This window comes from Aplidium turbinatum, chromosome 12, assembly GCF_918807975.1.
Source record: "Aplidium turbinatum chromosome 12, kaAplTurb1.1, whole genome shotgun sequence".
Lineage (NCBI taxonomy): Eukaryota > Metazoa > Chordata > Ascidiacea > Aplousobranchia > Polyclinidae > Aplidium > Aplidium turbinatum.
In genome coordinates, this window is record NC_137483.1 from 20,331,194 (window position 1) to 20,345,979 (window position 14,786).

The following is a 14,786-nucleotide window of genomic DNA, read 5'->3' on the forward strand; positions in this document are numbered from 1 at the left end:
GATGGGTAGAAACAGCCAAAAACAAAAATAAAACTAGCAATAAGAGCAAGAGGAACATGTGGAGAAAGATGAGAATCATAAGCAGGAAGAGCAAGAAAAGCAAAAAAGAATAATGTCATATATTAAAGTCAATTGCTCGTTAATTATGATGAAACCAAATTAAGGAAAATATGGTATAGGTTTTTACATATGTAAACAACAAATTAGATAAACTGTGTTGAAACAACTTAGGAATCGTTTGTGATAAGTCCATGTTTATTTACAAACACAACGTCTCACCTGAACAATGGGATCCGTTTCCAGTGTAACCATCCAAACACGTACACGTAAAATTTCCAAGGGTGTTGTTACACGTGGCGTGTTGTTTGTCACAATTATCCAAATTCTCCAGACACTCATGAATATCTGTTAATTTTGTTGAATTTATACTAAATGTCCTAAACACACACAATAGTGATGAGAAGATTACTTCTAATCGTAAACGAATACTTCAAGAGTACCGGTAAGTTAATTTATGGGCGGCTGTAATAAGACCAAGGAAATAAACAGTTTATTGGTGCATAAAGATTAAAACTTACACTAAGATGAAATTGAGTTTTAAAGTTAACAGAATTAGAAAAGTGTCAGACAACTTCATGTTTGTAAAAACATTAAATAAGCAGCCTGCTAATTTTGTTCCTACTTCAAAAGTTATAAAAACAAGAAGAGCAAGAAAAGCAAGAAGAAAAACAGGAAGAATAAAACGAAGTGAAAGAAAGCGTTGGAAGAGCAGGATAAGAATAAACAGAAAGAAGAGAAAGACAGGAAAGAAGAAAGGAAAGTGAATTAAAACCAAAAAAATGATAAAAAAAAAAAACAAGAAAAACATTAAGAGCCGGATGATCAACAAGAGCATTAAGAGCAAAAAGAGGAAAAAAAATAAAAGAAGCAATAAGAGCAATTAGAATAATGTCATATATTAAACTCGATTACTCGTTGTAATGAAACCGACTTTAGCAAAGATATAATTTTTTGCGTACGGTATGTGAACAGCAATTTAGAAACATTGTGTTGAAATAACTTAGGAATCGTTTGTGATAAGTCCATGTCTGGTTACAAACACAACGTCTCACCTGAACAATGGGATCCGTTTCCAGTGTAACCATCCAAACACGTACACGTAAAATTTCCAAGGGTGTTGCTACACGTGGCGTGTTTGCCACAATTATTCACACCATCCACACACTCATCGATATCTGTCAATTTTGTTAAAATGACACTAAATATCCCACACACACATAATAGTGATAAGAAGATTACTTTTAATCGTAAACTATTACTGAAAGAGCAATATAAGTTATGGGCGGCTTTAATAAAACCATGAGAATAAGACGTATAGTGGTACAAAAGGGAAAAACCTAGACTAAGAGGAAACTGAGTGTTAAATCTTTACAGAATTAAGCAAGAAGGGCAGTTAAACAAGAAGAGCATGAAAAGCAAGAAGAGTAGGAAGAACAGAACAAGCAAAAATATTCAGGAATATTAAAAACAACAACAAGAAAATGAACAAAACAAGATGCGAGCGAAAAGAGTAGGAAGAGCATACAGATCAGGTAAGGCACAAAGCGACAAAACCAGGTAAAGGCACTAAGAGCAAAAAACATGAAGCACAGAAAGACTGTAAGAGCAAGAAGAGCAAATACAGTAGAAAGAGTAAGAAGAGTAAGAAGAGTAAGAAGAGTAAGAAGAGTAAGAAGGGTAAGAAGAATAAGAAGAGTAAGAAGAGTACGAAGAGTAAGAAGAGTAAGGAGAGTAAGAAGAGTAAGAAGAGTAAGAAGAGTAAGAAGAGTAAGAAGAGTAAGAAGAGTAAGAAGAGTAAGAAGAGTAAGAAGAGTAAGAAGAGTAAGAAGAGTACGAAGAGTAAGAAGAGTAAGAAGAGTAAGAAAAGTAAAAAGAGTAAGAAGAGTAAGAAGATTAAGAAGAGTAAGAAAAGTAAAAAGAGTAAGAAAAGTAGAAAAAGTAGGAAGAGTAAGAAGAGTAAGAAGAGTAAGAAGAGTACGAAGAGTAAGAAGAATAAGAAGAGTAAAAAGAGTAAGAAGAGTAAGAAAAGTAAAAAGAGTAAGAAGAGTAAGAAGAGTAAGAAGAGTAAGAAGAGTAAGAAGAATAAGAAGAGTAAAAAGAGTAAGAAAAGTAAGAAGAGTAAGTGGAGTAAGAAGAGTAAAAAGAGTAAGAAGAGTATGAAGAGTAAGAAGAGTAAGAAGAGTAAGAAGTGTAAGAAGAGAAAGATAAGAAAGGATAAAAAACAAGGTAGAGGAAAATAAAAGAAAGAAAAATTGTATGGAGAACAATAAGTGCAAGAAGAAACCTGTCATATATTAAAGTCGATTGCTCATTAATTATGATGAAACCGAATTTAATGAAAATTTATTTTTTACGTATGTAAACAGCAAATTAGAAACATTGTGCTGAAAAAACTTAGGAATCGTTTGTGATAAGTCCATGCCTGGTTACAAACACAACGTTTGCCTGCGAACTGTCACATGTTGCCTCCGTCCAACTCCAACTGACTGCTTGCCTGTCCTCGCAAACATTGAGCCAGCTGCACTACGGCGCCAACGTGCTGTTCTTTCCCTGAGCCGTAAAGCCCTAAACCCTGGCCATCTGCTACACGCAACCACACTGAGATATCCTCCAAAGCAGCGGTTAAAATCAAGAAAGCCATTATTACGCGCTGCACAAGACCTTCTGGCAGCCTCTGGTGGAAACCCTAGTAAACAGTGGTGCCACGCGGCATGGTGTGAACAATGGTCAAGCAGCACATCCCCACTTCGCCAAGTAATTAGATCCCCGCCTGAGAACCAGCTGGGCCATGGCCTCTCTAGACTTGCCTCATCAAGGCGTAACCGTTTGCTCACTGGTGTTGGACGCTATGGTGCAGATATGTTGCGCTGGGGCTTGGCAGATAGTGCTGCTTGTGAGTGTGGTGAAATGCAGACGGCAGCCCACATTATCAAGGATTGCCGGCTATACAGATCACCTCATGGTATGGAAGGTCTGGCTTCCATTGATGACGACACCAGGCAGTGGCTAACCAACGAGTGCCCTGACATATAGCGACAACACGAGAGAACAAGAACACAATATCTCACCTGAACAATGGGTTCCGTTTCCAGTGTAACCATCCACACAAATACATGTAAAACTTCCAAGGGTGTTGCTACACATGGCGTGTTCGTCACAATTATCCAAACTCTCAAGACACTCATGAATATCTGTTAATTTTATTGAAATTATTTTGTTGAACTTATTACACAATTTTTAGCTATTTTTTTCAAGTTTTGCAAGACAAGACACAAGAGAGAATATTACCAATCAACTACTGTTTGTGTTATTTCACTTGGAGTTAAAAAAAGTTTCTTGCTATTTTTTAGCTATTGGTGGGTTTGCGAGTTGCGTCATGTTGCTACAACTGCAATGGATACTGATTTTAACCACGCAGCTTTATGCGCGTGTCTTGTATGTCTCTTGAAAGATTGCAGATGACTTTGGTAAAAAATATTGTAGCTTAAAACGTACATAAGTAACAAGAATAAAAAATATTCAGTTTGTAAATGTTGCATATCTTTCAGTTATCGATTGCAAATTACTGGAACATATATTGTCAATTACTCACTAAAACGCAACTAACAGTCTAGTCCAAGGGTCTCAAACACGCGGCTCGCGAGGACTTTTGGTGCGGCTCGTGATGCATTTTTAAACTTTGAAATTATTCTACAGTAAATATTTATTCTATGGATTTAAAAATGTAATATGTACACTACAAGTTTGAGGCCCTTGTTCTAACCCATTGAAAAATGTCTATCAATCAATTGTTTATGACTTTACAAACAAAACAATTTTATTCATGTTATATTCAAGTTCTGTTAACGTATTACGTGTACTACAAATACATACTCTACCAGTTAACTAAGTATAAACAAACGACTAAAGCTAATCTCATTGCTAGGATCTCAGTGAGGCGTGGTTACATCACCCGCAACAACTTGATATCGGCTTCCCTTCTGTCAAAACTACCGATATGAAATCCAGACCTCCACGAATCTCGTATCGGTCATCTCGTAGATATTCATTACGTGTGTCGCAAATGAACCGACACGGAAATCTTTCATTTTAGGAATTTCAGACTGGTAGGAAATCGGGTGTTAAATTTTAACAGAGATAATTTCAAACAAAGTCATGTTCGTAATAACATTACAATGTGTTTTAATTTTGTTTCCTACTTCATAAGTTAGAAAAACAAGAAGAGCAAGAAAAGCATCAAGAACAAGACGAGCAAAAAGATCAAAATGAGCAAGAGCAAGATGTTCAAAAAGAGCAAGATGAGTAAGATGAAAATTAGAATCGGAAAGCTGAAATATTGATATCGATCTCACGTTAAATATAGCTACTAGATGTGATAAATTTAATACAATCATTTGTGATTTTCAATGTTTTGTCATCGCAAACAGGAACTCCCCTTGACACAACAAGCCGTTTCCCTTCCATCCCTTGTTACAAGAACATGTAAAGCTTCCTTCAGTGTTGTTACAAGTCGCTTGTTCATGGCAGCTATCCGTACGATCAAAACACTCATTCACATCTAAACACATTCAACCCTTGTTGGTATGTAAAACACATTTGACTTTTGCGATGCACATTTGACACACGACAACGACAGCCAGATGACTTTTGCGATAAACATTTTATTATTTTTAAGAAAAGTGAATGCAAACAACTGACACGTAAAGCATACATTTTATTCACATAAATAAACTGACAAAGTATGTTGGCAATTAGAGTGAAACTTCACGTGTTTAACAATAAATTCTAAATTAATGGTTAATGTGTAAGATAGGGAAATGTGATAAATTGCTGCCAATCAAGCTCACGCAAGAATAGTTTACCTGAACAACTGAAAGAATAATATAATAATAGATCCGAACAGACGTGTCTTCCTTGTGTGTAGTTTCCCAATGTGTGCGACAAGTTCCCACTTGCTGAAGTAACAAAGATTCCATCTACATCTGTTTAATATAATTAATAATGATGATTTCCTTTCTACGATTTGGTAACAGTTGTGCAATGTCAACTTTATTTTGCAAATGTAAATAATTTGAACTGATTTGTTAGGGGTTTACAATAGTGCTTTGCTAACCGTAATCAGATATAAGTGAGCCACAACGCAACATTTAACTTTATAAAAACAAACAAAATGGCGAATAGTTTCGTCTATGAATATAGCTCTTATTAAGCCTGTAATAAAAATTATTGTATAAAAAAATACTAGAGAAACATACAGTCCACCGAAACAACAACAAAATGGTATAATATTAACATTTGAAAAACTGCCTATTTTGTTCACATAGGGGAAGGTGACCATAGTTGTGCAATTTTTAACATTTTAATCAAAAACTGAAGCATGAGTAAAGTTAGCAAATAAACGTTACGATGTGGTTATAGTACAAGCATTTACCAAAAAAAAAACTACAAAAATAAAGTTTTGCAAATAAATTGATAGGTGCTTTTGACGTTTTAAAACGGTGACTGAAATTGCACAACTATGGTCATGGGTGTCCATAGTTGTGCATTTTGATTCTTTAATTGTGCAACGGTTTTGTGTATTAACTTTAATATTGCAGTACAACGAAGTGCAGGCAATGCAAGCTCTATGAAGCTCAAGCTCCACAAATAAGCTCACTTTCTTAGAGAACCAACATCTATTCAAAATGACAACTTATCTGATATCTCAAAAACCAGGGAAAAATGCAACAAACTAACATTTACAGCAACAGCTCGCAAACAGTACGCACGAGAAATCTGTTACTTATAAGAAATTAGCACATTACTTAGAGGCATCACATGAGGGGTGTCATGCTTGATCAACCATGCATGAAATGGCGGGAAATGGCACATGCACAACTATGGAACCTGCACATTGCACAACTATGGTCACCTTCCACTACCAAATGTTAATGGTTTATAAAAGTAAACTTTCTACCCAAATTGCATTCTTTGCATAAAAACAAAATGAAATGATATCATTTCAATTTACAACTTGAGGCTTTTGTTTAGTAAATTCATTTTTGAAAAACATTTGACTTTTAAAATTTTAACTGTTAAAATCCCTTTAGACTTAAGAATTTGTAGCATTGTTCAAAAATATTTTGTAATCTTAAATTACAAATGCTGTCGTTGACAACAAAACTACATCGAATCACAAAACACTATGGAGAAAATCTACAGTTCTTAAAATTGAAATTAATTACGAAAACACAATATTTTCTGATAGTTGGTGTATTAATCAAAAGTCTCATGTAATAAATCGAAATCATGACATTTAACATGTTATTTACAAAAACTGTGGTAAACTCCTGATAAGCCAGTTCAAGTTGTTCTTGTTTGTGAAATAGTTTAGCAGTTCATCGCTTGCAAAACTTAATGATAGTTTAGCTTATTTTATAATACTCGTGCTATTGACTAGTTGTCAGCAGCAGGCCGTCACCAAAGAGTTTATAAACAATAAAGAAGTCTCTATTTACTTTACTTCACCAAGAACACTTGGGAAGGAAAATTGCCTCCTATACTACAAAATTTTGTAAGTGAAAGCAAGGTAAAACTAAAGTTCTTCTATCACCATTTTACGTTGATGTGGTAAATGATAACTTTTCAAAACTGATGTCACAATTGAGTTACCAAGGCAATTGAATGATTCAAATATCATCCCACTCGTACACGAGCACGTTTCATTCACGTTGATGCAAGTTATTTCTTCTGACTGGTTGCTGCTGAAAATAGTTCCATTTCTTTTTGTCGTTAGTGTCTGAAACGCTAACGTCGACACTCTAGCATTAGCATTTTAATAGTTATGTATTTCATTAGCATTTCATCAATTACGGTATGTAACTTATTATATTTTATCTGGTAGAGGCGACAAAGTAGTTCCAAGTTAACAGTGACTTCTATTAATCTACGGTTTCAGTCTCATATGTTTCAAGAGGCAACAATAAGGAACAAAAAAGGCATTTTTTTTCCATCTAGCTTTTTTTTCATTATCGGCGTATGTGCAGATCTTTCCCGGCTAGAATGGAGGGCAGGAAATCATCAGCCAATCAGCAGTCTCGTCGTCCATAACCTTGGACCTCTATTTTCATAAAAACGTCCTTATGAAAATAGTCTATTCTAGCTGTTAAAAGGAAAAGCATCCATAGCCTACGAAATCAATGAAGTGAGACCATTCTTTTGTTTGCAAGTCTTGATATTCTTGTGTGAATAAGCAAAGAGTACTTGACATGGAAAAGTTAAGCTGTCCTCTAACAATCACACATATATATAACATCCGAAGTCGGATTCTCTTTGCTTGGTCGTTACAAATAATATTCACAAGTCATAGTGGTCAAGTAGTCACAAATATATAACCAATACACAGTTTAATGACTTGTACAGTAATGAGTAATTGTTCACTTATTTCAGAATAATTTCCAGACCCCACTTCACTGACACAATCTCAATAGTGGGTTGCACTCTAAATTGCGCAATAACACATTGGATATACGGTTTGGTTGTTGGGGCGCTTTTTAAGTTTTGGTCGTTTTTAGTGTTTCGTTTTTCATTTCAAAGCGAAATGACTAAAAAACTTTTGATTTTTGGCATAATTTTGTTTCAACCAGCCCTAGTATGCATACCTGCAATAAATATGTGCAGACAGTGCACACCGTTACGGCATTCCGACCTTCTCAGTGCAGTAGGTACACTGGGTATGGCCACGGAGATATATACCTCCGTTTTACGTTTTCCCATTTGTGGAACCTAAGCTCTAAAATGGTACTACTGCCAACCTTGCCAAAGTGCTCAATCTGCAAGCAGTGAGCTTTGCGCAATGCACAGCAAGGTGACTCCAGTAAAGTGCTCAATCGGCAAACTGTACAAAAAGTTTAAAAGAAACTATTTGTGTTGGAGTATCAAACCGTCAGACGTACGCAATTCACTTGTAAGCAATAAATAAGCTACGCCACGAAATTTCCTCAATAGGTTTGAAGTAGTTAAACCAATCGAATGAACTGCATGGAAAAATATTATTTACCTGTACAATTGACCACAGGGTATATAAAAACGTCCAAACATTTGCAGTTTTGATCTTTGTCTACACATTGCGGGGATGCAGCGGCTCCATCATTCGTGGTAACATTCAATCCATCCACATCTAATCAATTATCAGCAATGGTAGTTTGGTTAACATTTGTTATGTTTATCATAGTTCATTTTTTGAAGTAAAGCTCAGTGTCTTACACTGAACATAGCAAATGTATTTAGAAATTTCTTCTCAGTTTTAATTTCATATTAGAAATACAATCAACACAATTAACAAAACTGTAATGCTGTGAAGTTGGTCCACATTTTAGAAAACGTCTGAATGAAAATAAAATACAACATGATGAAGAAGATAACACTCTCTATCAGGCATCCAAAGCATGCTGTATTCTCTGGGATGTGATTTAGGGTGTTACCCAGACAGACAACAGTCGTTTTGTACATTGATATAACGTCTGTAAAAGTTGAATCGATATCATTATGACTGATTTGCTGGCTGGAAGCGTTCTCCTTAAACAAGTCAATTCTGTACAACTGACGAAGCGTTGGAAATAGCTTTGTTTGAAATTTAAACTGGTATCTGTCAATTTTGTTAAAATGACACTAAATATTCCAAACACACATAATAATGATGAGAAGATTAATTTTAATTGTAAACTATCACTGAAAGACTAATATAATTTATGGGCGGCTGTAATAAAACCATGAGAATAAGATTAGTGGTGGACAGTGGTGCAAAAAGGGAAAAACCTGTAAAAGTGTTTGTAAAAGCATTACAATGTGTTTAAATTTTGTTTCCTACTTAAAAAGTTAAAAAAGAACAAAATAAACAAGAAGAACAAAAAGAGCAAGATGGGCAGTTAAAGAGGAAGAGCATGAAAAGCAAGAAGAGTAGAAAGAGCAATAACAGCAGGAACAATCGAAACAGCAGGAACAGCAGAACAGCATGGGAAGCAAGAAGAGCAAGAAGAACATAAAAAAAAACAATAAAAAGCGCAGGAATATCAAGAACAGCAACAAGAAGAAGAGCTTGAAGTGAAAAATAAACATGTGCAACAGGATGAGGGAGAAGGGTAGAAAGAGCATCTCTCTGTAGGTATCATAGCTGATGCAGCCTTCGATGTACAATGATGTTCCAGTTTGATCGATCTCGTGCGTTTTGCCAAATTTTAGTAGGGTTTTTGATATGTGGTTGAAAATTGTGCAAAAATGTCAATCTTTGAGCTCCTCTTGACCGTTTTCCTAATATTTTTCCACTTAAAAATAAACCTTCAAGTGCTTAGAAAGAGCATACAGATCAGGTAAGGCACAAAGCGAAAAACCAGGTAAGGCACGAAGAGCAAAAAACAATGAAACACAGAAAGACCGTAAGAGCAGAAAGAGCAAATACAGTAGAAAGAGCGGGAAGAGTAAAACGAGCAAAAAAAGTAAGAAGAGAAAGGATAAAAAAGAGCTAGAAGAAAAAAGAAGAGAGAAAAAGAGTATGGAAAAGAAAAATGGCAAAAAAATACTGTCATATATTAAAATCGATTCTCGTTAATATCAGTTGTGATGAAACCGACTTTACTGGAAATATGATTTTTAAATATGTGAACAGCAAATTAGAAACATTAAGCTGAAAAAACTTAGGAATCGTTTGTGATAAGTCCATGCCTGTTTACAAACACAACATCTCACCTGAACATTGTGATCCGTTTCCAGTGTAGCCATCCAAACACGTACACGTAAAACTTCCAAAGGTGTTGCTGCACATGGCGTGTTGTTTGTCACAATTGTCCAAACCCTCTAGACACTCATCGATATCTGTTATTTTGATGAAATGACACTAAATGTCCAACGCAAATTTTCGCGCTTGTTTTCAAGTTTCGCAAGACAAGACCAAGACACAGTATTACTAATCAACTACTGTTTGTGTTACTTTACTTGCAGTGAAGAAAAGTTGCTTGTTATTTTTTAGCTGTTGGTGGGTTTACAAGTTGCGTCATGTTAGGTACTACAACTGCAATGGATACGGATTTTAACCACGCAGCGTCATGCGCGTGTCTTGTATGTCTCTCGAAAGATTGCAGAAAACATTGTTTTTCGGCAGTCGAGTGTAGCAAGAGTTCACAACGATATAAGACACGTGTTTCGCCCTTAAAGCTGGGCTCATCATGAGCAATTAGGGTTCGATACTAATGAGTGCAACCTCATGTAATACGTACACTACAAGTTTGAGGCCCTTGCTCTAAACCATTGAAAAATGTCTATCAATCAATTGTTTATGACTTCATATACAAAACAATTTTATTCATGTAATGTTCAAGTTCTGTTAACGTAGCCCAGGGGTCACCAACCTTTTTTGCATGCGGGCCACTTTGGCACTAGGAAGAGCTGTGGCGGGCCGCACTAATAAAATGTTAGGTAGGTTGACTCTTATTCTAGAAAAGAACGCATTTCGTATCCAGTATCCAGCGTTATATGTTGTTCATATTTATGTTAGAATACCGCATCAACAAAATTAATCGAACAACGCTACTGCCAGAGTGCCAGGCTAAGCTCCTTTTACAACACTTTTGACTTTTTTAACAATGCTTAGTAAACGAGGCCACTTGTTTTGCGCATTTATAGCGAGGCTAGCGGTTTAATCAGAATATTCATCGCCAAGCAAGAGTGGTGTTGCCACTTCGCTTCACAAAAGATATCTTGCAATTAACAATTTCAGTAAACAAGGAGATGTTTGACACATCGCAATGCAGGCAACAATAGTGCCCTGCAAACATATCAGAGAAAAATAGGCTACAATAACAGGGAAAAAGAAACCAGGCATCATGAAACAAACGCTTGTGAAAATCACCGAAAAATCGTAATTCATGAACAGTCTTCCCTCTAAAAAAGCAATGAGTTGGTTTTTCATCCTTTTTGTGAGAGTCTATAAAACCGTCTTTCTTTTGTTATAGTCAACTGTCACTTGCGGTGCTTATCAGCGTGGCAAGAATTTGTTGATTAACAACGTTTAGCAGTACTTGCTTCGGCAGCCTACATATATTAAAATTGGAACGATACAGAGAAGATTAGCATGGCCCTTGCGCAAGGATGACACGCAAAATCGTGAAGCGTTCCAAATAAAAAAAAAAAAATTGCAGTAGCCCACTAAGCTAAATATTTTCATAATACAATCAGAAAAATTCTTTAAATTTATATATAATACTTTGAAAACAAAAATTCGAAAACAGACGTTTTAATCAACCACTGGGACAGTGTGGCTGGACATCGCATTCGAATAACTTTAAACAACCCCCACCTACAACTATAATCTGATTGGTCGGTCGGTGGAATCGTATGCAAAGCGAAAATATGCTTCCCGGAAAGTATTTCTTGCCTTCGTGCTCTTTAACTCCTCAAGAAAAGTATTTTTGGTTATACTTGTATGCTGATTGCTGATGCTTTCCGCGGGCCGCAGCGATACAGCGTGGCGGTTGCATGCGGCTCGCGGGCCGCCAGTTGGTGACCCCTGACGTAGCCTATTACGTGTACTACAAATACATACTCTACCAGTTAACTAAGTATAATCAAACGACTAAAGCTAATCTCCTTGCTAGGAGAATTAGAATCGGAAAGCTGAAATATTGAAATCGATCTCTCGATATAGCTACTGGATGTGCTAAATTGAATACAACCATTTTGGATTTTCAATGGTTTGTCATCGCAAACAGGAACTCACCTTGGCACGACGAGCCGTTTCCCTTCCATCCCTCGTTACAAGAACATGTAAAGTTTCCTTCAGTGCTGTTACAAGTCGCTTGTAGGGCGCAGCTATCCGTACGATTAAAACACTCATTCACATCTAAACACATACAACCCTTGTTGATATGTAAAGCCCATTTGACTTTTGCAATGCACATTTGACACACGACAACGACAGCCAGATGACTTTTGCGATAAATATTTTATAATTTTTTTGGAAAATTAATGCAAACATCTAACACAAAGCATGCATTTTATTCACATAATTAAACTGACAAAATTTGTTGGATATTAGAGTGAAATTTCACGTGTTCAACATTAAATTTTGAGTTAATGGTTAATGCGTAAGATAGGGAAATGTGATAGATTGCTGCCAATTATGCTCACACAACAATAGTTTACCTGAACAGCTGAAACAATAATGTAAGAATACATCCGAACGAACGTGTCTTCCTTGTATGTTGATCAGCGTTGTGTGCCGCAAGGTCCCAATTGTTGAAATATCATAGCTTCCATCTTCATCTGTTCAATATAATGCATGGTGGTCATTTCTTTTCGACGAATTGGTCACATTTGTGCAGTATTAATTTTATTTTTACAAATGCAAATAATTTGAACTGGCCCATAAAGATTTTACAGTATTTTTGTAGATAGAAGAAAACACAATGATGTTATTTCTTTTCATCACGTGAAGCTTTTTTTCAACAAATTATTATTTTACACCTGTAGAATGCGTCTTGTTTAAATAAGGCGCTTGCAAAACTCTGTCGTTCGATTTTTATATCACTTGTGTCGTTGCCCAGTTGTGAACAGCAGCAGACCGTTACCAAAGAGTGTAATACGAGAGCTATGAACAATGAAAAGGTTGAAGATATTCAACTCCACCAAGCACACTTTGGATGGAATACTTGCCTCCAATGATGCAAATATTTGTCAGTGAAAGCAAATGCTCTATGACGATTTTTTGTTTGTTTGACAATTTGGTTTGGTTAACAGTAATTTATCAAAACTGATGCAACAATTGCGTTACCAAGGCAATTGAATAGGTCAAATGTCATCCCACTCATACACAAACACGATCCATTCACGTTGATGCAAGTTATTTCTTCTGACTGGTTGCTGCTGGAAATGCTTCCACTTGGTTTTGTCGCTTGTGTCTGATACGCTAAAGTTGATAGACTGGCATTAGCATTTTATCAGTTTTGTATTATATTTTATTGTAGATGTAATGAAGTAGTCCAAAGTTAACAGGGACTTCTATTAATCTGCGATATTGATCTAATAAGTTTCAAAAGGCAACCTTAAGGAGTGCAAAAGATTTATTTTATTTTTATAGATATGTCCATGACGGTAATCTGTAAATGCGGTTTGTCACATTTTGCAGATTTTGATTACCGCTATTGCTAATGTCTGTCTGAAAATTTTTAAGATTTTTTTACTCTTTGCTGACTCATAATAATATAAAAGATTTTGTTGACTTGGTGAAAAGAGTGAGTCCAATACTTGAACCAAGCATCGGGGAATTAGAAGATAAAGTTCTCATAGTACTAAGCCGTCAGCATTAACGAGAGTAGGGTGACCGGTAACCGGTTGCTCTCTCACGGCTGGCTTTCTTTCAGCAATTATGTCCACCCAGTTTATTACATCTTGAGTAGTAGGGTGGAGTGAATTTCACTTAATGTTTTGGATTTTGATTTAAGGTGTTGTAATGTTGTCTTTGGGCCTAAAAAACAACCCCGAACATAATTTTGGTTTTCCTACCCCTAAATTGACCCTCCTACCTGAGGTCAAAGGTCACGCAAGGTCAAAATTGCTCTATCTCCACTTCTACTGGTGCTAGAAATCTGTTTAATGGCTTAAAAGATTCAGAAGACCCATATTTATATCTGTTCTAAGAGAACTTTTTCTTCTATTGCTAGTAGAATTTGACTAAACAGCAAAAATATAGTTTTTGTGGTATTTTTGCTTATACAACATTATAGTTAATGAACTTCAACAGCCAAAATAGTAAATTTCAGCAAGTGGTTGGATTGTTGTTTGAGAATCACAAAGCACTGGAAAATACCGACCTGCAGAACAATTTGTGAATTATAGACTCAGATGGAACCGCAATTATGACAGGTAAACACCATTGCAGCATTGCCACATTAGAAGAGTTGGTGCAAAGACGTTCGCAATAGGTCATCTGTGTCCTGCATACCAACGAACTACCTCTCAGGCATGTCTTTAAGCACTAATTGGATGGAGTCTCTTTAAACTCCGACTCGTTTTCAGGGCCAATTGGCAAAGAGCTAAATAGTTTAATGTCTGATTGGCATGGGGTTAAGTTTAAGCCATTATCTTCTATTGAATTTCCTCAAACGCCAAAAGAAGTTATGGAAAGTTTGAATTCCGATCAATTTTATGCATACCAAATTTGTTTGGCTGTCATATCTGGAAAACTTGAGAATGACTTAGCACAGTTTGAAGTAGGTGGCTTGTCACATGCAAGATGGTTGACACTTGCATGTCGTCTTTTGAGATACTACACTTCCCAAACAAAGCCGAGCCAAAATTTTACAATTCTGGTAGAATTTGTTTAAAAGTCTACTTCCTAAGTTGGTTTGATGTCAATAGCTTAACTCTAACTAAATAAAGTAGCTGTCAACTATTTTCGCATGCTCAAACGAATCAACCAATTTCCCTAGAAGCAAGCAAGAGACATTGCACCAAAAACTTTGATACGTAATGGCTTCTCAGCTCACCCCAAAAACATTCTTCTTTCGAAGATGGCTGACGCCTGATGATGATGATACAATTCGATTGCAAGCTGTCAATATTGTGCTATCGCTACGCAGAAGCAAAGATGTTGAAATGACCCCAGATGATGAAAGTGCAAAGGCAAATTCTTTTGCAGAGAGGACAGTAACTGTTCGAAAATTCATCATACCGGAGATCAATATCAACGCCGAGTT

General features: G+C 36.1%; 1 protein-coding gene and 1 non-coding gene across 2 annotated transcripts in view; one reads left to right on the forward strand and one right to left on the reverse strand.

Moving 5' to 3' along the window:
* LOC145780668 (uncharacterized) overlaps nucleotides 1–14,786 on the reverse strand; it is a 96,024-nt gene that overhangs the window by 13,932 nt on the left and 67,306 nt on the right. Inside the window, exons 7-13 of the mRNA XM_082592289.1 lie at nucleotides 11,810–11,932; nucleotides 9,784–9,909; nucleotides 4,502–4,618; nucleotides 3,129–3,251; nucleotides 1,586–2,344; nucleotides 1,113–1,235; nucleotides 280–405 (exon numbers count right to left, since the gene is read on the reverse strand). Coding sequence (XP_082448415.1) covers nucleotides 280–405; nucleotides 1,113–1,235; nucleotides 1,586–2,344; nucleotides 3,129–3,251; nucleotides 4,502–4,618; nucleotides 9,784–9,909; nucleotides 11,810–11,932 — 1,497 coding nt within the window. The remainder of the gene's footprint in view (nucleotides 1–279; nucleotides 406–1,112; nucleotides 1,236–1,585; nucleotides 2,345–3,128; nucleotides 3,252–4,501; nucleotides 4,619–9,783; nucleotides 9,910–11,809; nucleotides 11,933–14,786) is intronic.
* Nucleotides 11,108–11,216, forward strand: LOC145781465 (U6 spliceosomal RNA). The gene has a single exon (XR_014290757.1). It is a non-coding gene; the product is annotated as a U6 spliceosomal RNA (small nuclear RNA).